This window comes from Delphinapterus leucas, chromosome 19 (genome assembly GCF_059928025.1).
Source record: "Delphinapterus leucas isolate spDelLeu-1000000601 "Yukka" chromosome 19, BTC_Dleu_Yukka2, whole genome shotgun sequence".
In the NCBI taxonomy this organism is placed as follows: domain Eukaryota; kingdom Metazoa; phylum Chordata; class Mammalia; order Artiodactyla; family Monodontidae; genus Delphinapterus; species Delphinapterus leucas.
Window position 1 is genome coordinate 59,333,628 of NC_143147.1, and position 22,881 is coordinate 59,356,508.

Below are 22,881 nucleotides of genomic sequence, written 5' to 3' on the forward strand. Positions count from 1 at the left end.
ACCGTGGACCCCTGTTTTGTAGCGTGAACATCCCGACAGCAAGTCCACGGAGAATGTTCACAAATTCACACACACAAACTCCATTTAGTAAGCAGTCATCCAAGACACATACCTTTCTAAAGATAACCTTAGAATTAACATGTGATATTCAAAAATCACAGACAGACATTGTAACACTACAAATATTAACCTTAACACAGAGCATCGACTTCTGTTGGGTTGGCCAAAAGCTTCGTTTGGGTTTTTCCATAAGATGTTATGGAAAAACCCAAACAAACTTTTTGGTCAGCCCAATATTTCGAATTCCACGGACATCCACACGATGTGCTATCTACAACAGTAGCAAAGGAACCACAGGTTTCCAAATATGAATTCTCTAGTTCTATGGGATGCACATTTGACATTTTTTGAAGAAACCTGAAGATTTTCATGTTAGTCATTTTTGTTACAATTAGTTTAAACACTTGGCATAAAATTTAGCCACACTGATGAATACATGAGAATAATGTGTCATAAATATCAAGTCGAATACAGGATTTCAAACGGAAAATAGGGTGGTTAAGTCACTGCGAATCCAGTGATGCTGCAGGACCAAGCCTGTTTCTGTGAAAATGAGTATCCGCTGGACAAGGTCCTGAGCTGCTGGATGCTACTGCTGGAGCCAGCAGGAGTGGGTCACACAAGGAAGTTTATAGATTGTCACATCAAAACATGATTCGCGGAACTGCCCTGGCAGTCCAGTGGTTAAGACTCCGTGCTTCCACTGCAGGGGGCATGGGTTCAATCCCTGGTCAGGGGACTAAGAACCTGCACGCCACGCGGTGCAGCCAAAAAAAAAAAAAAAAAAAACCAAAAAACAAAACAAAACATGATTCATTTGGAGGCATCATGAGAAAAGTGCAAACAGGCAGTAAGAGGAGAGAATGGTGCCACCAGAGTGATGGCCTGAACCTCAACAACAGACTCCCCCAAAGCATGTCGACCATCCTTGGGGGAAGACATCATCCCACCACCGCTGTGGCTGCCACCGAGAAACTATCTGGGCTCCCATCCTACACCAACGAGGATGATCGTGCTGAGGATCAAGTCTTACTGGGTTACAGCTCAGCCCCATCAGTCTCTGTAAAAGAAAGGCAATCCTGGTTCCCACCACCAGACACCAACTCACCTCCCTGCCTCCAAAGAAAGAGAGGAAAAGGCTGAGATTTGACCCCTGCTTCATTGCTGTCTTCAGTGAAGAGAAGAATCATAACTGCCTGTGGGAAATACCCAATGGAAGTAGAACTAATGGATAAAACTTAATAAAGACTATTTCAAAGAGAATCCACTGAAGATTTAGTCTCCTCTTCTAGTTACAAAGATTTTATATCCAAGATAAAAGCTGTTGCAAAAAAAAAAAAGAAATCTGAATTCTCTTTTTCTCCTTCTCTCTCAACATATATACTGTGTACTGTGGATATAAATACTCCTTCTCTGGCTTTTATCATGAATTCTTGGTTATGGCTACAACAAGGCCACCTTCTCATCTATCGCAGAAGTAAGGGTGATACAGTTTAGTGAAAACAGCCTAAAATTCCATACCCAAACTGTCCATAATGCATGTGGACAAAATGAAGACAATAACACATGCAATATAGCTGACACTCACTGTCAGACAGACCAGTACTCATCCCAACTCCACTCCCTTTTGCCACCCCCCACCCAACTATGAGGGGCGGGGCACATCGCATATGACCCAGCTTTAGCTAATGAGACATAAGGGGAAGTCTGCACTTGCTTTCCTAACAAGAGACACAAATGTGATAGCTCTGCCCTGTCCCCACCTCATCCAGGCTCAACGTGGAAGAATGTACTGTAACCATCAAGATAAAACATCAGAGTGTAGAGATTAAAAACAGCCTGGGTCCCTAATGGTACTGCTGAATAATTAAATCATTTGCCTCAGAGATCTTAGCAAAAATGACAAACTGTTACTTGTTTAGAAAGCAATAGTGAGATTTTTCATTACTTTCAGCTAAAAGCAGTCCAAATGCAAACACTTAAAGCCTGAGAAAAATTACTCCCATACATCAGTTCTTAGGTTGTTATTTGACGATTTGCCCTAGCAGAACAAAGGAGAAAACTGAGAAAGAGACAGAGGTGGGATCTAGAAAACAGTGGATGCTTCCAGGAGAGTGATAAGGAGAAATCCCAGGATGACAGCTTTGGAGCAGGCCCGTTTAGAACAGCCGATTGAAGCAGGCAGTGGAGAGCTGGGAAAGAAGAAACTTTGGAAAGAGGCATATTCTGAGATTCAATACTACCCTTGCAAATTTAGGAACTGAGGAAATGTTAAAGATCTAATTCAATAAGAAAAGAGAAAATCTTCAGGAAAATCAAAGAAACAAAAACTGTTATAAAAATGGAAAGCATAGCACCCTATTTAGCCATTCAATGAACAATATTTACATGGTCATAATCAGGGAGTTGAAGTTTAATATTTGTCATATTTTAGAATCAACTCATACACAAAGCATGGGGACTTAATTATGGTCAGAGACTAGAGAATAATCATAAAAGTGCAGATGACAGAAGTTGGAAAGGTCCAGAGGTAAAAGAAAGTCCAAGGAAGCTAAGAACCTAAAGCCAGAGGATAGTACTGATTACTGACGAAACTAGAAATAAAAACGTCAGGGTATTATTTCAAATTGCAAAGGTTACAAAGTATAGGGAATCCAAATGTAGTGACACAACTAAATTGCAGTGGGGAAACAGGAGGGGGCAGTTAGTGACTCACCCTCTTCAATTTCGCTTTAGAATTCACAATTTAATAAAAACAACAAATATGACTTAAAACTATGTAACATGTCTCTTTACTATCAAAGTTCTATATAATTTCTCCAATTCTTTAAATAGAATTTACTAATGGCAACTCTGTTTTTGGTTTATACAGTAGCAGAAAGCCTGATAATCTAAAATTTATGAATCAAGCAGTAGTAGTATAAGCATATTATTTACATTTATAGAGATACTCATAGAGGAACTAGAAATACAAACAGTTAAAATAGGTTCCCTATAGTAGCAGAGTCTTGGCCAAGGAGGTGTGGGCCAGGGCATATTTCATTCATTATAAACCCTTGGTACTATTTAATTTTTAAAATCATGGCATATACTAATTTAGTAAAAATAAAAATATTTATCTTAGGGCTTCCCTGGTGGCGCAGTGGTTGAGAGTCCGCCTGCTGATGCAGGGGACACGGGTTCGTGCCCCGGTCTGGGAGGATCCCACATGCTGCGAAGCGGCTGGGCCTGTGAGCCATGGCCGCTGAGCCTGCGCATCTGGAGCCTATGCTCCGCAACGGAAGAGGCGACAACAGTGAGAGGTCCACGTACCGCACACACATACACACACACAAAAAATTTATCTTAAAAAAAAACACATGGAAAGCAGAGAGAATTGAAGACTTTCCTTAGTTTTCAAATTACAAAGCAATATGACACAAGGAAAAATGTAGAGACCATTACTGAGGGACAGACATGCATTTTTCCTGGCTATGATGAAGTTTCAATTGTGTGCAGTAATTTATGCCATGCTTTCATGGAGGCATCTTCTACTTCACCTGCAGTATTCCTTTGAGATGGAAGTCCAAGAATATGAAAGCTGATAACTCTCTCTTAAAATTTATGTCACTCATATTTGTGTTAATGTTTATTACTTGGAGGCTTTCTGGTCCAGGTAACTATTTTCTTGCATTATATTTAATCATTTTTACCCGCTTTATTTTTTAAACTCTGGCACAAACCATTTTACCCGCCAGTTTCTTTCAGTTTCATGTTATCATTTACCCAATAAAAGTGTTAAAATGTATCATAAATTTACAAAGAATCTGGCCAACTGTAGACAGGGAAAGAATTTTTTAAAAGAATAAACCTAAGAGGCCACACAGGATTGCTGTTTCTACAGCAGATAAAAAAATGACTAACATGAACATTAAGATATTAGCTGGGAGCCAATTTTATCATTTTAATTTCCGCTGTTGATGCAAGAGACCAGCTGAACAACAGCCAATAATAGTAAGTGTAATGGAAAACCATAAGACTTATCTGCACTGTAATTAAGAAAAGAATGAAGATAAAAGTCAGAGCTAATTATAAAACATATGGTATAACTTTACATTGCCATCTATTTGCCACTTCAGATAACATATTTTTCATTTATTCTCCTCCATGAGGAATTAGTCAATTAAACATTTCCCTCCTCACCCCAAAAAGATGCACGGAAAACTTTTTTGTCGCATTCAATGAAATGAACAGTTTCTTAGGCTGATTAATCCTTGGCAACATACAGAGAACATTTACAGAACCGACAGAGCAGATACTCCAAGTGCTAGGGCATAAGAGGGAAATGCTTGTCTTCTGCTGAGAAGGGTGGGAGAGGGACTATATTTAACATGTTTTTTTTGTTTTTTGTTTTTTTTTGAAGTACGCAGGCCTCTCACTATTGTGGCCTCTCCCGTTGCGGAGCACAGGCTCAGTGGCCATGGCTCACGGGCCCAGCCGCTCCGCAGCATGTGGGATCTTCCCGGACCGGGGCACTAACCCCGTGTCCCCTGCATGGGCAGGCGGACTCTCAACCACTGTGCCACCAGCGAAGCCCTATTTAACATGTTTTAATTAACAAAGGCGGATGTATTGGTCTTTCCTTAATCACCCTGAAGCTCATAAGTTGGGGATAAATATCAGGCTGGATTCTTTGGCATTTTTACTTACACATTTTAAATGGAAAACAAAAAAAATGTTTTTTCAAGATTTATTACTTGATGTGATTACCTCTTGGTGCTTTGAGTTTTTAGCACTCATAAGATAACCTATCCCTTGGATAAACTTAGATGAAATGCCTAAAAGCAAGGTAAAAATTTAATGATATAAAACTTGACCTTTTCCTTCTCTTATTCTAGAATGCAAATAATAATAATAACAATAACAACTTGTGGCACTGGGATAAAGGGTAATTTATCAGTCACTCTGGTGCAAAGTTCTGCATAAGGGCTTAATTTATAAATATTTTAATTTATAAAATATTTATAAATTAACTGTATGACATGTTAAGTTCTCCCAAGTAGAATTTCAAATTTTATTGCTGATTACTTCAGCAATATCCTCTGATGAAATGTGAAAAACATAACAATACATTAAAATTGGATAGACCCAAAAAGGCTTGAGGAAACATGTACTCAGTGCCATTTCTGTTCCTGAATTGAGAATTTCCTGCACTGCAACCAGTTGGAATTCATGACCCCCTGGAGGCTGCAGAATATTTTATTCTCACTCTTGTGTAGGCCATAGGATGGAGGCCTCTTAACTGAAAGTGCCTCTTCAGTTTCTCTTTAGAAGTCACTGTTTAATTCAAGCATCAAATATTAATTAAAACAACCAAGGAAAACGTTTCTTCACGATCAGAGCACTACACAGGCTCTCCAGTTCTTTAAATGGAAGGCACCAACGGCAGCTGTAGCTGTTTTGTTTTCTGTATTTAGCGTAGTAGGGGTTTTTTTCCAACACAAAAGACAAAAAAATGAGGGCAATAACTAAGATGCGGGTGGAACTGAAGACTGTGCCCAGACACGGGTCCATTTCTCCGAAAATAAATGTGTCTGCTTTATTTTCACATTTATCTCGAAGGCAGAGCCCACTGAAGCACAATTCAACTCTATTAATTTTATCGCTTAATTAAAATTCGGATTAAAAATGATGCTGGGTAAAACGAGGTGTAAAAATAAGCCCAAGAGCTTGTCCTGAGTCCTTTCCAAGTTCTTTGTTGTGGACCCCACCACCTTGCGCTGAGCACTCTGAGCCTGCCCCACCCAAAGAAACAAAACCACAGCTCCAGGCCAATAGTCCCCCACGGCCACCCCCACCGCCCAGTGTGTTCAGGGCCTCACCTCCAGCTCCTGCTCCCTCTGCAGGGCGAACTGTTTGAAGGACTTGACAATGAGACCAGCGTTGGAGCAGTCGTAGACGAATATGGAGGGGCTGCCCATCCATGTCTGCAGGTCATATATAGACAGGGGGATGTACTGAGTGTAGTTCTGGAAAAGAAAACAGTGCATGTTTGTGACTCACACCTGGCGAACTCTGCCTGCTCACCAGCACCTGCACCTCCAAGAGGGTCCCATGCATGGGGCCCGCTGCACAGAGCATTCCTGAGCTGCCATCTCTACCCACTGTGAACAGCAGCAAACTAACCTCCCCACCATCTGCCCACACGCTGTTTCATCAGGTAGAACCGGGCGGTGGCACAGTTCAATCCCGAGCTCCTCTCCTCCCCTGTTCAGCTCTCGCTGCCCCCTGGGAGCGCACACACTCCACTGAGGGATTTCCCTCCACGTGTCCCACAACGAGGCCTTCACACCTACCCTTCCTCTCCCACCCTCTTGCAGCCAAACCACAGCTTTCTCTTATAAATCCCAAGGCTACGCATGCTACTTCACACCATTCCTGCTCACCATTTACTCCGTAACTTCTCTGGGCTTATACAGCAGAACACGCTCCTCGATTATAAAGAAGATGAGCTCAGAAAAGTTGATCGGGTCCTCACATGTGCATGTTTTCCCTCTTGCCCCTTTAATTTCAGAGCTACCCATAAGCACTTTATCCTCTAGATGATTTAGATCACATTGAAGGAGTACAAATAGATTTGGCTCCATAATTTTTTTTCAAATCACAGAACAATAACATATTAGCATGAATCTGCAAAGTGAAATAGTTTTCTGGACACACTGTACTCTTCAGTACTTGAAAACACTCCAGCTATTACTGGTAAACATAGAGAGGGATGGTCCTCATCTCACCAGAGAAATGACTAAAATCCTCACTCAAAGGTAACATTTTTCTTTTTTTTTTTTTTGCGGTACGCGGGCCTCTCACTGTTGTGGCCTCTCCCGTTGCGGAGCACAGGCTCCGGACGCGCAGGCTCAGCAGCCATGGCTCACGGGTCCCGCCGCTCTGCGGCATGTGGGATCTTCCCGGACCGGGGCACGAACCCGTGTCCCCTGCAACAGCAGGCGGACTCTCAACCACTGCACCACCAGGGAAGCCCCAAAGGTAACATTTTTAAGCAATTCTGCATAGAACGCCATCACTTATTTATCCTTCCTCAGGCACCAATAGTTTAAGTAGTGACACTGTAGCAGAAATCAATTCTGTGCACTTACAGTAAAGGTGACTGTGTTTCCTCAAAGCTAAGCCACAAACATTGCCTCTGGTATTGCCAAGAGGATTGTTTCTAATGCAAAGGGGAAAAGGAACAGAAGACAGAAAGACCAAACCAGGCCTGGAGAAGACTGTCATCAAGGTGGTGGCGGCAGAGGCCTTCTTGATATGCACACACGTCACCAGATGCAAGTCCCATCCCAGACGGGGAGGATGTGCCGACAGCACAGGTGTGGTGGGGCTGCAGACATCTCTACCACGAGGGGACCACCCTCTGCTTACGCTGTGCCATTTCACCTTGCTAAACTGCCATCACCTGGTGTCTTGTTCTTCGTCACTGCACGAGTAAGAGAACACTTGGATATGCTCTAAGTAAACTCTCACAGAAGGATTCTAAAGACGGCAGTTCTTCCCTAATGAATCTATAAAGGCAGTGCCCAATCAAAATACCATCAGGGGTTTCCTTAATGGAATCTGACAAGCTGATTCTAAAGTTAATGCTGAAGAGAAAGGTGTAAGAATAGCACAACACAAAAAAAATTGTAAAGGAGGAATAATGAGTGAGGACTCACGCTAGCAGATATTAAATACACTACAAATCTATGGTAATTACAGGATGGTACTGGGGAAGGCGAGACAAACAAATCAACAGGAGGGAAAGCCCAGAAACAGAGCCACATATATAACTGTAATGAAGGTGGCATTTTAACTCAGCGAAGAAAGAATGAACAATTCAACAAGTGATACTTGTAAAATCCAACTAACCATTCAATATTGCCATCTGAGATTCCACACACAATCAGGACAGATTTTAAAAATAAATACAAAAGCAGAATAAAAGATTTAAAAATTTATTTTGGTGTAAGAAAGACCTTCTTAAACATATAGAACCTAGAAACGTTAAAGAAAAATAGAGCAATGTAAAAATTATATAATTCTGATAAAAACACATACCTGTGACAAGCAATTTAAGAATAAAGTAGGTACAACATATGTGACATAGGCTTTATATTTAGAATGTGTGTGTGTATATAAGCTTCTGCTGCAGATCAACAAAGACAAAACAACAAAAACGATATACAATAGGCAAAAGCTTCACACAGGCAATTCACGGAAGAAACATGAATGATCAACAACTATGAAAGTTTCACGCTCTCGATTAATCATGGAAATGCAAATTACAATGAGAATCATCCATCTACCTATCTCCATCCAGCAAACTGGAAAGAAGTTTTAAGTGTGAATAATACCCCATGCTGACCACAATGTTCAACAGGGTGCTGGCTTATCGTCGGTGCGAGTATAAATTGAGGAAGCTATTTTTGGAAGGCAATTGGGTGGTTCTTAAAATTTTTACTGTATATACCTTTGACTTCTAGGTGTCCATCCTATAGAAATACTTGCATTTGTATACAGAAATGTACATACAAGGATGTATAATACTTTCACTGGTAAAAACCTGTAAGCTGTCTACATGCTACTGTGGAAAAGACTGCCAGTCTAACATCTATTTTTCCCCTCTTCATCCTCAATGCAAGTTTAGCTGAACACAGTTCCCAGTTTCCTTTGCAGCTAAGTCTGATCTTGCAGCCCAATTCTGGCCAATGGGACATGATCAGAAATGTGTCTAAATTATAAGTGCCGCCCTCTTTCCCTTCCCGGGAGGAGTGAACATGGCAGAAGACATAAGCAGGGGGACAACAGAGCTGTGTGATAGAAGGGGCCTGGGCCCCATGTCATGACGATGCCACAGCAGTCCCAGACGGCCCACAGGGACTATCACAACCAATCTTGGATCCTAATATATCCAATATGAAGGGATCATTAAGCAAAGGGGGCCCATACACCCACGTTATGAAACACCATGCAAGGTTATTTATATGCACTGACATGGAGAGATGTCAGAGGCTTGTCATGATTTTAAAAATGCAAGTCTTAGAATCTCACATATAATATCCTGTTTTGTGTGTAAAGCACCACATGCCCAGCACTTAAGCTGAATGAAATGAGGACTCAGCAGAAACGTGCTGAGTGAAAGGTCCTATAAATGGTGCTGAAAGAAGAACACAGGACTGCTAAGGACTGCTGTCTCTGACTGGGGAGGTGACAGGGGTGTGGGGTGGTAAGAAAGTGTCATATCTATTTCTTTTAAAACTTCTGTTCTCTTGGAACCTTTTAGAATAGAAATTACTTGTATTTTTTTAAAAGACAAAATGCACACAACTATTAAAAGGAGGAAGGAAAAGGGTAAGCCCCAGGGTTCACTATAACGTACTTTACGTTCGGTCAGTGTTTCATAATGAGCAGGCATTACATGTTATCTGCACAAGTAAAAAGGCTTCAGCACATGCTGCATTGGACAGAGCAGGACACAAGTCAGCGCCTCCCTGGGCCCAGCAGGGAAGAGCACTCCTCTCCGGCCCTCTGCCCAGCAGCATCCCTCCCCTTGTTCACCTGCAGCCCCCACTGCTGTGGGGGAGAAAAGGGCCAAAAGGAACCCTTTAATTGGGCAGGGACACCCTTACACTGAGAGGAGAAAGGATTTTAGCACCAGCCTGGGAAATCATCACATTTTTATATGCCAGCCACACTCTGCTGTTTATCTGCTTCCCACAAGGTTCTAGCTCAGTGAGGAGCAGCCGAATATGGCTGGGGCAGTTCTGACCCCATTCCTGCCACCACGTCATCCAAGTGACTGCTGGAAAAGGGCGATGCTGTCATCTTTGCTGCCTTCTAGGTACAGCCCCAGAAGGCCCCAAAGGCAGCAAAGCAGCACGCAATAAAATATATTTTAACTGTGTTTTGAGGTCTGGCCTTTTGAACTAAAATGTAATTTTTATATTTCCCCCAAATCAAAAGTTACTTTCTAAATTTCTGAGATACAAAGGTAATTAATGGTGACTCATTAAAATAATAAAGCACTAATCCATCAGGAAACTCGTTAACGGTTTTCCCTTTCATTCCCTGTGCCACTGGCTGCCACGGAAATGGTTCAAGTGGAGTTGTCAGCCACCCAGTCCCACTGGAGGGCAGAAGCACCTCCATTTTCTAATGCTTGTCCAAGGGGCAGCATACAAGGAGCTTTCGGAATTGGTCTTTAGCCTCATGATTTTTAGTTGTGAGAGAGTCTGGCACCTTATACCGTCCACAGGGATGCTCAGCCACAGAAAATGGCTTGGACCCACACCTCCACACAGATGGGCTGCATGGTGGGTGGCAGCCTCTGAGCAGCAAGGGCCTCTGTGGCTGAAGTGGAGACACCCCCAGCACTGTGGACGTTTGAGGCTGGTCAGTCAGTGTGGGGCTCATCCCGGGCACTGCATCAGGCTTGGCAGCAGCCCTGCCAACAGCACTTCCCCCTCTCTGCCCAGTTGTGACAACCAAAAAGGTCTCTGGACACTGCCAAATGCACCCTGAGGGGGAACCTCCCCTGGTAAGAATCAAAGCCTTTGAGGAGAGATGATTTCATTTAAAGCAGTAGCTGTATATCTGTAGTTTAGTAAGCCTGTGAAACTTGGAAGTCTGTTTTCCTTAGGGATACAAAATCAACTCTATTAAACCATATGGAGGAAAATGGCCTTTGAGAACGAATCCTTATTGGAACATGAGCAGGTGGATCTCATTTCCCATCTCAGAAGGATCCTGGGGAGTTTGTCAAGCTTCGGGCCAGAATCACGGTCCGGCAAACCTGCAAAGGGAGGCCTGCAGGATGACAGCCCTGGTGTTGCAGCGAGTGAACAGGAGAACAGAAACAACACCTGAAGTGCAACTGTTTCCACCCCGTGCAATTATCCCTGTGTCTTCTAGGCTGAACCAACCTACACAAGCTGGAGAAGTCGAAGTCCCCCACGCACTGAAGGCTCCCAGAAACACTCCACAGCCTTTCAGGCAATGGTTTGGTTTCTCCCCCCACCAAAGACTATGAGCACAGAGAATTCCTAATCAAAGCGTCTTTCCTTTCTCTTGAAAAAACATACTCAAGGCCATGTTTTCATTTCCAACATAGAAATAGGTTTTAAATAATTTATTCATTACGCTCCACTTTATCTGTCAGGTTATATTAAACATCAAAAAAAAAAAAAAAAAAGCCACATGCTTCATCAGACTGTCATCACAGCTGAGTCAACCACAGAGGCAGCCAAGCACTGAGCCCTGGGACAGGAGCTCGGAGGAAGGGCACTTTGTTCTCCAGGTAAAGCCGGCGACCTCCTAGGAAGCAACTCTCCATCTCCGAGCAGATTCTAAGTTCAGACAGTCCCTGACTCCCGATGGTTCAACTTATAGTCTTTGATTTTACATGGTGCAAAGCAACACACATTCAGTAGAAACCATACTTTGAATGTTGTTCTTTCCCAGGCTAGTGATATGCGGTCCGATCCTCTCCCATGATGCTGGGCAGTGGCAGCGAGCACAGCCCCCAGTCAGCCCGAAATCACGAGGGTGAACAATTGATACACTTACAACCATCCTGTACCCAGACAACTGTTCTGTTTTTCACTGTCAGTACAGTATTCAATAAAAATTACATGAGACAGTCAACACTTTATTATAAAATAGTCTCTGTGTTAGATGATTCCACCCAACTGCAGGCTAACGTAAGTGTTCTGAGCATGTTTGAGGTAGGCGAGGCTCAGCTATGATGTTTGGTAGGTTAGGTGTAGCACAGGTGTTTTCAGCTTTTGGTATTTTCAACTATGATGGGTTTATGGGGCATAACCCCACTGTAAGTTTAGGAAGGTCTGTACATCTTCTGCCAAAGAGCTCAGAATGTGAGTCAGAAGTCTTAGCCATAGTAAAATGGCATCCTCCTAAGGGCTTTCCGGTAAAGCCCCCAAGGATGCATGCTTCCTCTGACCTCACAGACAGGAACCACAGGCATATCTGGATGTGTCATCCTGGCTTTCCCTGGACAGTAAGGGCGTCTGCATACAGCTGTCCTCCGAGGAGAGCAGAGGAGCATGGGTAAGCAGAAGATTCATCTTCCTTCTGAAGGAACCGGTATTGGGAGGTGATGGCCCAGAGATGTTAGGTATGGGGCAATGGTACTTGTGAACCAAACACTGCAGGGTTTAAGTCACAAGCAAACTCCTAGTCCCTTAAAATCCTTAAGGCTGAAGGTTTATTGACTTTGCTGATACTTTCTCTGCCTTTCCTTTACTACAGTTCAATAATTGTTTACCTTATGAGTAATGCTAAATAAATGTTATTTAAATAATAGAATTTATTGGTTTGGAAAAACTGCGCATCACTATCAAATAGATGCCTCTTATTCTGATTTAGTATATAGTTCATTACTGAGTCTGTTGAAAGATGGATCATAAAGGTTTTTAAATGTGCTATTATCAAAAAGATGTATTTGTGATTTTTTAAAAGCAATATTTGTGCCAGACCACATTTAATATTGGTTGTAATTGTTACTTTATCCATATTGAGAATACAGCAGTTGTCCCCCTCTCCAAAAAAAGCTGTTAATTTTATTGTAAACTTGACCTTTCTAGCATTTTTGTGTTTGCTTGCAATAGCTGAAGACCATCAGTAAAAATTCTCTTTCTTCAGGAGAAGTGATAGAAAACTTTGGGCTATCTCTTTATAAGAGCTTTAAAGTTTTTAAAAAATATTGTTTTCTTGATGCTGAGACATAAAACCTTAGACCATATCTTAACTGACTTCTCAGATGTCCTATATTTGAAAACCAGATTTATGGAGGAAGGATTCTCAAATGAGAGTGCATCAGAATGGCCTAGAGGGCTCGTTAAAATGCAAATACCTGGGCCCCTCCCCAGAATAGGCTTCCATAAGTCTTGGGTGGGGTCTGATAATCTGCATGTATTATAAATTCCAAGAATACTGCTGCTACTGGTCTGGGACCTGTACTTTGAGAACCCCTGGTGCAGACAGTGCAAATGTTGATGGAAACAGAAAACATTCACTTTCCCGTTTTGGTGTAAACTGTACTTCCTATGCATCATGAAGAACACTTCCCTTTTTCCATCTATGATTTAACACTTTACATATAGTGATCAGGAAACACTTTGATGATAAGATGATACTTACATAAAAATATCCATTTATCCATGAGTCAACATGTAAGAAGGTTTTTAACTGTGAATTCAATTTCTTTGATTGATCTAGGGCTATTCAGATTTTCTATTTCATTTTGGGTCGCTTTCAGAAAGCTGTATTTTAAAAGGCATTTTCCATCTAATTTAAGTTATTAAATGTATTGGTATAACATTATTAACATTCCCTATCTTTTCAATGTCTACAGGATATGTGGCGATATCCCCTTTCATTCCTAAATGTTGATTGTATCTTCTTTTTTCTTGCTACCTAGCCAAAGACTTGTTAATTTTACAGATGTTTTCCAAAAACCAAATTTTAGCTCTAACTTTCTCTACCACCTGTTCTCTATTTTACTGATTTGTGCTCTTTATTACTTCTTCCTTCTACTTCCCTTGAGTTTACGTTGCTCAACATTTCCTAGTTTCTTAAGGTAGATATTTAGATTTTTATTTTAAGCTTTTCTTCCCTTCTGTATAAGGATTTAATAAAGCTATACATTTTTATACAAGCACTGCTTTAGCTGTATCCTACAAATTTTAACAAGTCGTCTTTTCATTATTGTTTAGTTTGAATTATTTTTATTATCCCTTGTGATACCTTTTTTCATACATGTGTCATTTAATTTCCAAATATTTGAGGATTTTCCAGCTAGCCTACAATTTCAGATTCTGTGGCCGGAGAATAGACTCTGAATGATTTCAATCCTTCAAACTTTATTATGACATTTCTGTGACCCAGCACAGGCCTTTCTTGGTGGGTGGTCCACCTGCCCGGGACAATGTGCGTTCTGTGGGCATTGGGTGCAGTGTTCTGTTAACTGAGTCAGAGTGATTGATAGTCTTTTTTTTTTTTTTTTTGCGGTATGTGGGCCTCTCACTGCTGTGGCCTCTCCCGCTGCGGAGCACTGGCTCCAGACGTGCAGGCTCAGCGGCCATGGCCCACGGGCCCAGCCGCTCCGTGGCATGTGGGATCTTCCCAGACCGGGGCACGAACCCGTGTCCCCTGCATCGGCAGGCGGACTCTCAACCACTGCGCCACCAGGGAAGCCCTGATAGTCTTTTATAATAGTAACTGATTTTTTTTTAATTAGAAAAATATAATATACCATGACTGGAGTTTTCCTTGTGAGAAAGTTTTTAATTATCAATTTTATCAACACCAGTTTTAACCTATCAATAACTGCCAGATGGTTACTCAAATATCCAACTAGGATTATGGATGTGTTTCTTTCTCTCATTGGCCCTCGTAATCTTGCTTTATGTATCTTTAACTCTCCTATTAGCCGTCTACATATTCAGGGTAGTTATGTCTTCCTGATGACCTGACTTGTCTGTCATTGTGAAATGTCTCTCTTCATCTGTGACAAAACTCCTTGTCCTGAAGTCTATTTTCTAATTAGTAATATGTCCACTCCAGCTCTCTTTCAACTAGTATTTCATGATATACCTTTTTACGTTTAACTTTTATGTGTCTTTGTATTTAAAGTGCATCTCTTGCTGACAGCACAAAGTTTGATTTTGCTTTTTATCCAGTCTGCTACAAACTCATGAAAAAAACAAAGAATGGGGGACATTTTAGAGGATAACTGGTCTGGACTCTCCAAAAAGTCAGTGCCCACTCTTCAGAGAATGGAAACACAAGTAACAGAATGGGAGGAAATATTTTAAAAACGAATTTCTGATAAAGGACTTGTACCCGAATATTAAAAGAACTCTTAAAACTGAATAAGAAAACAAATAACCCTATTTAAAAGAGGGCAAAAGATATGGAAACCCCACCAAAGAAAATATATAGATGGCAAATAAGCATATGAAAAGATGCTCAACATCGTATGTCATTAAGGAATTGCAAATTAAAATGCGATACCACTATGCACCTAATTAGAATGGCTAAAATCCAAAACACCAGCAACAACAAATGCTGAGGAAGATGTGGAGCAACAGGAACTCCCATTCGTTGCTGGTGGGAATGCAACCGACAGAGCCACTTTGGAACAGAGTTTGGCAATTTCTTAGAAAGCTAAACATACCAGCTGGTCTAGCAATGGCTCTCTTAGGTATTTACCCAAATGAGAAGAAATCATGTCTATACAAAAATCTGCACAAAAGTTTAGAACAGCATTATTCACAATTGCCAAAAACTGGAAGCAACCAAGATGTCCTTCACTAGTGGAATGTTTTTCAGCGGTAAAAAGAAAATGAGCTATCTAGACATGAAGAAACCTTGAATGCATAAGCCTAATTGAAAAAAAGCCAGTTTTAAGACACTATATACTATATGATTCTAACTATATGACACAATGGAAAAGGTAAAACTATAGAGACAGTGAAAATATCAGTGGTTGCCAAGGGTTGGGGAGGACAGGAAGAGAGGGAGATACAGGTGGAGCACAGGATTTTTAGGGTAGTGAAACTATCCAGTATACTATAATGGTGTATACATGACATTATGTATTTGGCCAAACCCACAGAATTGTACAAAATGAAGAATAAACCCTAGTATAAACTATGGACTCTAGTTAGTAATAATGTATCAATGCTGGATCATCAATTGTAACAAATATACCACACCGAGGCAAGATGTAGGCCAGGTAGGGAGTGAGAATACAACTGACCCTTGAACAACACGCGTTTGAACTACACAGCTCTACTTATAAGCAGATTTTTTTCCACTAAATACATACAGGACTACATGATCCTCAGTGGGTTTGATCTGGGGATTTGGAACTGTGAATAAGATGGGCCAACTAAGTGACTGGAGCATCCACAGATTTTGGTAACTGCAGTGGGTCCCGGAACCATTCCCTTGTGGAGACCAAGGGACGACTGTTATGTGGAAATTCTGTACTTTTTAATTTTCCTAAAAACTAAAACTGCTGTAAAAAAAATAATGCCTATTTTTTTTTAAAAAAGACTGACATGTAACTATGATAACTTACTACAAGAAGACAATAAAATAACCTCACTAAAAAGAATGTCAATAAAGAAAAATAGGCAAAGAGCAATCTCTTTTTCTATATATCCAAGGAGACTGAGAAAGATGACTAACAGTTCAATGCAATGCACGAACCTGGGCTGGATCCTGAATGCAAAACCAAATCAAGAAACATAAAATGCCTACTAACACACATTTTTGAGGCAGTGGGAAATTTTGATTATGGACTTCGTATTAAACAATATTATAGAGTTGATGTTAAATTTCTTGAGCAATTTAAGGGTATTATAGTTATGTACTAAAATGTCCTTGTTTTTAGTGTCATGATATCTGTAACTTTCAAATGGCAAAGGTAAAAAATATTTATCTATACAGAGATATAAAGCAAATGTGGCAAAGTGTTAACTGATGAATATAGATGAAAAGTATAAAAGTATTCATTCTATTGTTCTTTCAATCCTTCTGGAGGAGGGAAAGTTAAATGTTGATTCTTTGAAAAGACTAATGAAATATACAGAAACCTCTGGTACGAGTGATCAACAAGAGAAAGAAGGTATCCAGTATCAATATCAAAAATGAATGAAGAAACATCACTAACCCAGACTCTGATAAATTAATAAGGAAATATGAGTCACGTTTTGTCAACAAATTTGAAAATTTAGCTGAAATGGACAAACTCCTACAAAAGTAAGTTAGCAAAGCTGTCTCAACAAGAAACAGAACATCTGGATAGCCCTTTAGCAATGAAGGAAACTAAAATAGGTAGTCAAAGATCTCTCCACATACAAAATACCAGCCCGACAGCTTGATTTGTAAGCTTCACCCAATATTCAGACAACATGTACTTCAAATCTCACAAAAACAATCCCTGTGTATCTAAGTGGAGCACTCCCTCAACTTATTTTCTGAGGCCACAGTTACACTGATTATCCAAAGACAACAAGAGAAAGAAATATTCCAAGCCAGTCTCACTCATGAACACCGATGTAAAAATACTAAACACAATACCAACAACAGAATTAACCCCTGTAAGAAACACATAATTGATAAAGGCACACTAGGTTATCCCACAAAGGAAAGGTATATTTAATATTAGAAAATCATATACCTTTCAATGCATTTCCAGTTTAAAGGAGAAAATCATACCGTCATCTAACACACACACACACATAATGGCTTGGGGAAAAGCAACATCTATTCATGATTTGAAAAAATGAACTAGGAATAGAAGGGCACTTTTTTAATCCGATAAGGGGTTTTCTTATTTTTTATTCTTTTTACAAATATCTATAGCAAACATCATACACTGACACACAGGAGGCACCCCCTTCGAAATGAGGGGTGAGATAAGGACGTGCAGTCACCACTCCACGCTCTGGGAGGCGTTGGAGGCACAGTAAGATATGAACAGTAAACACAACAAGACGGGAAGGAAAGAAATAAAACTGCCACGATTTGCACACCACGTGGTAGTCTGTTAAGAAAGTTTTAAAATATGTACAAATCATTAGAATCAACGAGAGAATAGCAAAATTAGTAGACATAAAATAAATGTACAAAAATCAACTGCCTTGCCATATACCCTGATAAAAACTTGCAAAATATATTTTTTATAGCAAACGTTTTTAACAACATCAAAAAATATAAAGTATCGGGCTTCCCTGTTGGTGCAGTGGTTAAGAATCTGCCTGCCAATGCAGGGGACACGGGTTCGAGCCCTGGTCTGGGAAGATCCCACATGCCGCGGAGCAACTAAGCCCGTGGGCCACAACTACTGAGCCTGCGCTCTAGAGCCCACGTGCCACAACTACTGAAGCCCGCAAGCCTAGAACCTGTGCTCCGCAACAAGAGAAGCCACCGCAGTGAGAAGCCTGCGCACTGCAATGAAGAGTAGCCCCCGCTCGCCGCAACGAGAGAAAGCCTGCGCACGGCAACGAAGACCCAACGCAGCCCCCTCCCAAAAAATATATATATAAACCTTTATGAAATTATAAAATACTATTGATAAATGCTTAAAAAGAGCATAGTTTGGAAACTCAACAATATAAAGATGTTGAGTCTCCCCCCATTAATCCACTGATTGGCAAGTTGATTTAATATTTTCATGGAAGATCAAAGGACCAAAAAGAACAAAGGAGGGAAACTTGCCTTCCCAAAAGTCAAGAATCATTGAAAACCTATACTCATTAAAATAGTTTACGGGGGCTTCCCTGGTAGTGCAGTGATTAAGAATCCGCCTGCCAACGCAGGGGACACGGGTTTGAGCCCTGGTCCACTACTGAGATGGCTGGTGGTTCATGACATCATATTTCTTTTTTTTTTTTTAAGAAGATGTTGGGGGTAGGAGTTTATTAATTAATTAATTTATTTTTGGTGTGTTGGGTCTTCGTTTCTGTGCGAGGGCTTTCTCTAGTTGTGGCAAGCGGGGGCCACACTTCATCGCGGTGCGCGGGCCTCTCACTATCGCGGTCTCTCTTGTTGCAGAGCACAGGCTCCAGACGCGCAGGCTCAGTAGTTGTGGCTCACGGGTCTAGTTGCTCTGCGGCATGTGGGATCCTCCCAGACCAGGGCTCGAACCCGTGTCCCCTGCATTAGCAGGCAGATTCTCAACCACTGTGCCACCAGGGAAGCCCGACATCATATTTCTTTTAATTCTACTTCTTTTATAACTACAGTTTTGAATCTATATAATAATAAAAATGATTAAAATCAAGTTGGTATCTAGGTACGTACAACTACTGAGCCCATGTGCCTGGAGCCCGTGCTCCGCAACAAGAGAAGCCACTGCTCACTGCAACTAGAGAAAGCCCTCGTGCAGCAACGAAGACACAACACAGCCAAAAATTTTAAAAAATAATAAATTTATTAAGAAAAAAAAAGTTTACGGGCACAGAGGGAGACCCATGGAACAGAACAGAGAGCTCAGAAACATACACACTCACTAAGGAAACTTGACGAGTCCAAAGCTGGCATTAAATGGTAATGGTATCCATTTGAAAAAAAAAAAAAGAAAAAAGAATATGAACCCCTACCTAACAGTATATGCAAAAATCAGTTCCAGGTAGATTAAAGACCCAAATTAATAGACAAAAATACACTTTTGAAAGAACACATAGTGGAATACTTCTGTAACCTTGGCATAAGGAAAGTCTTCTTAAAGAAGATACAAAATGCCCACATCCTAAGGGAAGACTGAATAGTGACCACTTCAGAATAAAGAACTCCTGGGCTTCCCTGGTGGCACAGTGGTTGAGAGTCCGCCTGCCGATGCAGGGGACATGGGTTCGTGCCCTGGTCTGGGGGGATCCCGCGTGCCGCAGAGCGGCTGGGCCCATGGACCATGGCCGCTGGGCCTGTGCGTCCGGAGCCTGTGCTCCGCAATGGGAGAGGCCACAGCGGTGAGAGGCCCGTGTACCGCAAAAAAAATAATAATAAATAAAAAAATAAAGAACTCCTGTCTACTAAGGGACAACACAAGAGAACAGAAGCAAACAGACAAACCAAAAAACCAAGCCATAAACTCAGGGACATTTGCAATTAACAAAAATGGTAAAGTGTTACTGTCTAGAATATAAAGAATTCCTTCAATAAGAAATAAGAAAAAGACACAACCCAAGTGAAAAACAGGAAACAGCACTGCAAGAGGGGAAGCCTATGTGGCTGACCCAGAAACCAGAGGGCACCAGCCTCACAGTTATTGGGGTGACTGGACTGCACCACCACGCAGTGCTCCACCCCCCCCACCCCCCCAGTGTTGGGAAGACATGGGTAATGGAAACACGCAGGCAGTTTAGAACTGTACAAAGACAAGACCGACCCAATGTCTGTGTACACAGGAGGCACTGGGAGGGCCACCAGCGGGGCTGAGGGAGGAAGCACAGCCACAGCACTCGGGGGATGACCCTCAGCACATAACTGAGCAGGAATGACCCCAATCCCGTCAACTAGAAAACACCCAACCCCCGTGTGTCTGGAGAGCCCCCAAAGATGGGGAAGCTATAAAAAGCATGGTACCGATCAACTCAGCACTCAGGGGCCAGTCACCTGGGAGGGTGGGGTAGGGGTGAGAGTGAGGAGGGCATGCAGGGACCCTGTAGGCTCATTTTCTGAACTGGCTGGTGGACGGCTGGTGGTTCATGACATCATATTCTTTTAATTCTACTTCTTTTATAACTACAGTTTTGAATCTATATAATAATAAAAATGATTAAAATCAAGTTGGTATCTAGGTACATACAAGGCAGAGAGGGCACTATCCTGAGGGAGGAGCTGGGTCTAGGCCTCTTCTCCACTCTGTCTCCTCTAGGTCCTCGACTGTCCCGTCTGCCTACCTGTTGGCCACCTGTGGAAGAGTGGACATCCCCTGAGAGTTCACTATGTGAGTGGTGTGTTGGGTACTTTAATCCTTCATTATGAAGGAGCTTCCACAATAAGGAACAGAGATCTAGGAAGTCTTCTCAGTTGTCCATGTCCTGGGGCTAACAAGTGGTGAGGCTGAAGTCAGAACTCAGGTGTGGTGAGCTCCTGTCCTGGTTCATGTGTTCCAGTGTGTAAGGAGCTGCCAGGTGGGCTGAATGCTCACACCTACAGGCACCACCTCTCGGAGGATGTGATAAGAGCCTGCAGCACGGGACCCAGGATGGTGGGAAGGGGTGTCGTTTACCCCTCACTTTCATCTACATCTTTAAAAAAAAAAAAAAAAAAAAAAATATATATATATATATATATATATATATATATATTTTTTTTTTTTGGCTGAGCAGGGTCTTAGTTGTGGTACGTAGGATCTTCGTTGCTACGTGTGGGATCTTTCAGTTGTGGCATGTGGGCTCTTAGTCATAGCACGTGGGATCTAGTTCCCTGACTAGGGATTGAACCTGGGCCCCCTGCACTGGGAGCATGGAGTTCCAACCACTGGACCACCAGGGAAGTCCCTTTTTAAAAAAAAAAAATTTTTTTTTAATTTATTTATTTGGCTCTGCCAGGTCTTAGCTGCAGCACAAGGGATCTTCATTGCTGCATGCGGGATCCTTAGTTGCGGCATGTGAACTCTTAGTTGCGGCACGCGAACTCTTAGTTGCGGCACCTGGGATAGTTCCCTGACCAGGGATTGAATCTGGGCCCCCTGCATTGGGAGCATGGAGTCTTAGCCACTGGACCACCAGGGAAGTCCCTCATCTACAGTCTTTTGATTAAGGGGCTGTAGGAGGCTGGCTACACTGACCTTGGAGAGAGCAGAGCTGAAGCCCTGTCTGCAGACTTGCTTCGTATTAGCTCTTTGGAATACTTATACCATTTTATCTTCTAGGAACATGAGTGATTCTCCAAGGAAGATCCCCAGACCTCATGACTTCCCTAGATAGCCACTTCATTAACATGTTTCGCAAAAGAAACAACTCCCTGTGCCTGATTATTTTTCAACTTTTATCACTGAAATACAAAAGATCCCCAGGACTTCCCTGGCAGTCCAGTGGTTAAGACTCCGTGCTTCTACTGCAGGGGGCACAGGTTCAATCCCTGGTCAGGGAACTAAGATCCCACATGCAAGGCCAAATAAAGAAAGAAAGAAAGAATCCCCAAACTTCCACCAGATAACTGGCCCAAGTCCCTATTCAACCTTCCTGCATTTGGGTTTGTGGAAACGGATTAGCCATCAATGGTTCCACAGAAGCTACAGGGGAATAGGACCTGTGGCCAACCAGCAAAACTTACAGATTTTCTTGTAAAAAGAGAAACGAATTCGGTTCACAGGAACCTTTTATGGCATGCCCACCTTGTTGAAGACCCAAATCTCGCCGTTCACAGTGGGCCTGGGCACCCCATGCCCATTGTAGTGGAAGAGGACCCGCTCCTCCTTGGCATTTCGACGTAAAGACGTGCAAAGCTTCTTCACTTCATCCACAGTTGGATCGAGGCTCTGCTTGTACCGCGCCTGTTGCAGGAGAAAAAATTAAGAAACTTATCATGGATTCATGGGAATACCTAGAATTAAAACTCCATCCTGGGGCTTCCCTGATGGCACAGTGGTTAGGAATCTGCCTGCCAATGCAGGGGACACAGGTTTGAGCCCTGGTCCGGGAAGATCTCACATGCTGCGGAGCAACTAAGCCCGTGTGCCACAACTGCTGAGCCTGTGCTCTAGAGGCCATGAGCCACAACTACTGAGCCCACGTGCCACAACTACTGAAGCCCACATGCCTAGAGCCCGCATTCCACACCAAGAGAAGCCACTGCAATGAGAAGCCCGCACACCGCAACGAAGAGTAGCCCTGCTCACTGCAACTAGAGAAAGCCTGTGCACAGCAACGAAGACCCAACGCAGCCAAAAATAAATTAATAAATTAAAAAAACAAAACAAAACAACTCCATCCTTTACTCCAAGTCTGCATTTAATGGACCCTGCACAAGTGACCTCAAATTTCTCTATCTATAAACTGGGATGATGACTACTTCACAGGGTGGTTGTAAACATTCATTTACTCAACAAATATTTATTGAGAACTACTGTGAAGATCTCATGAGATTAATAAGTAATGCCTGCCACATAGTAACACTAGTAAAAGGTAGCATCCCTGTGATATCAAAAGTATTTCTTAGAAGCATTGAATCTGTTTGGAAAAACTGTCTGGAACATGGAAGAGAATTTGCTTAAACACAGGAAGCTATAATATATATGGTAGCAAGGGAGAATAG

The 22,881-nt window shown here is 42.0% G+C and overlaps 1 protein-coding gene across 6 annotated transcripts in view; it reads right to left on the reverse strand.

Annotated features, from left to right (window-relative positions):
• The window catches only part of RPTOR (regulatory associated protein of MTOR complex 1), a 349,270-nt gene that overhangs the window by 168,977 nt on the left and 157,412 nt on the right, over positions 1 to 22,881 (reverse strand). For 5 of the 6 annotated variants that reach the window (XM_089901573.1, XM_089901575.1, XM_089901577.1 and 2 more), the window contains exons 4-5: positions 21,962 to 22,120; positions 5,922 to 6,068 (exon numbers count right to left, since the gene is read on the reverse strand). In XM_089901573.1, the coding sequence (XP_089757699.1) occupies positions 5,922 to 6,068; positions 21,962 to 22,120 (306 nt within the window). The remainder of the gene's footprint in view (positions 1 to 5,921; positions 6,069 to 21,961; positions 22,121 to 22,881) is intronic. The other variant, XM_089901574.1, reaches the window with a different exon arrangement.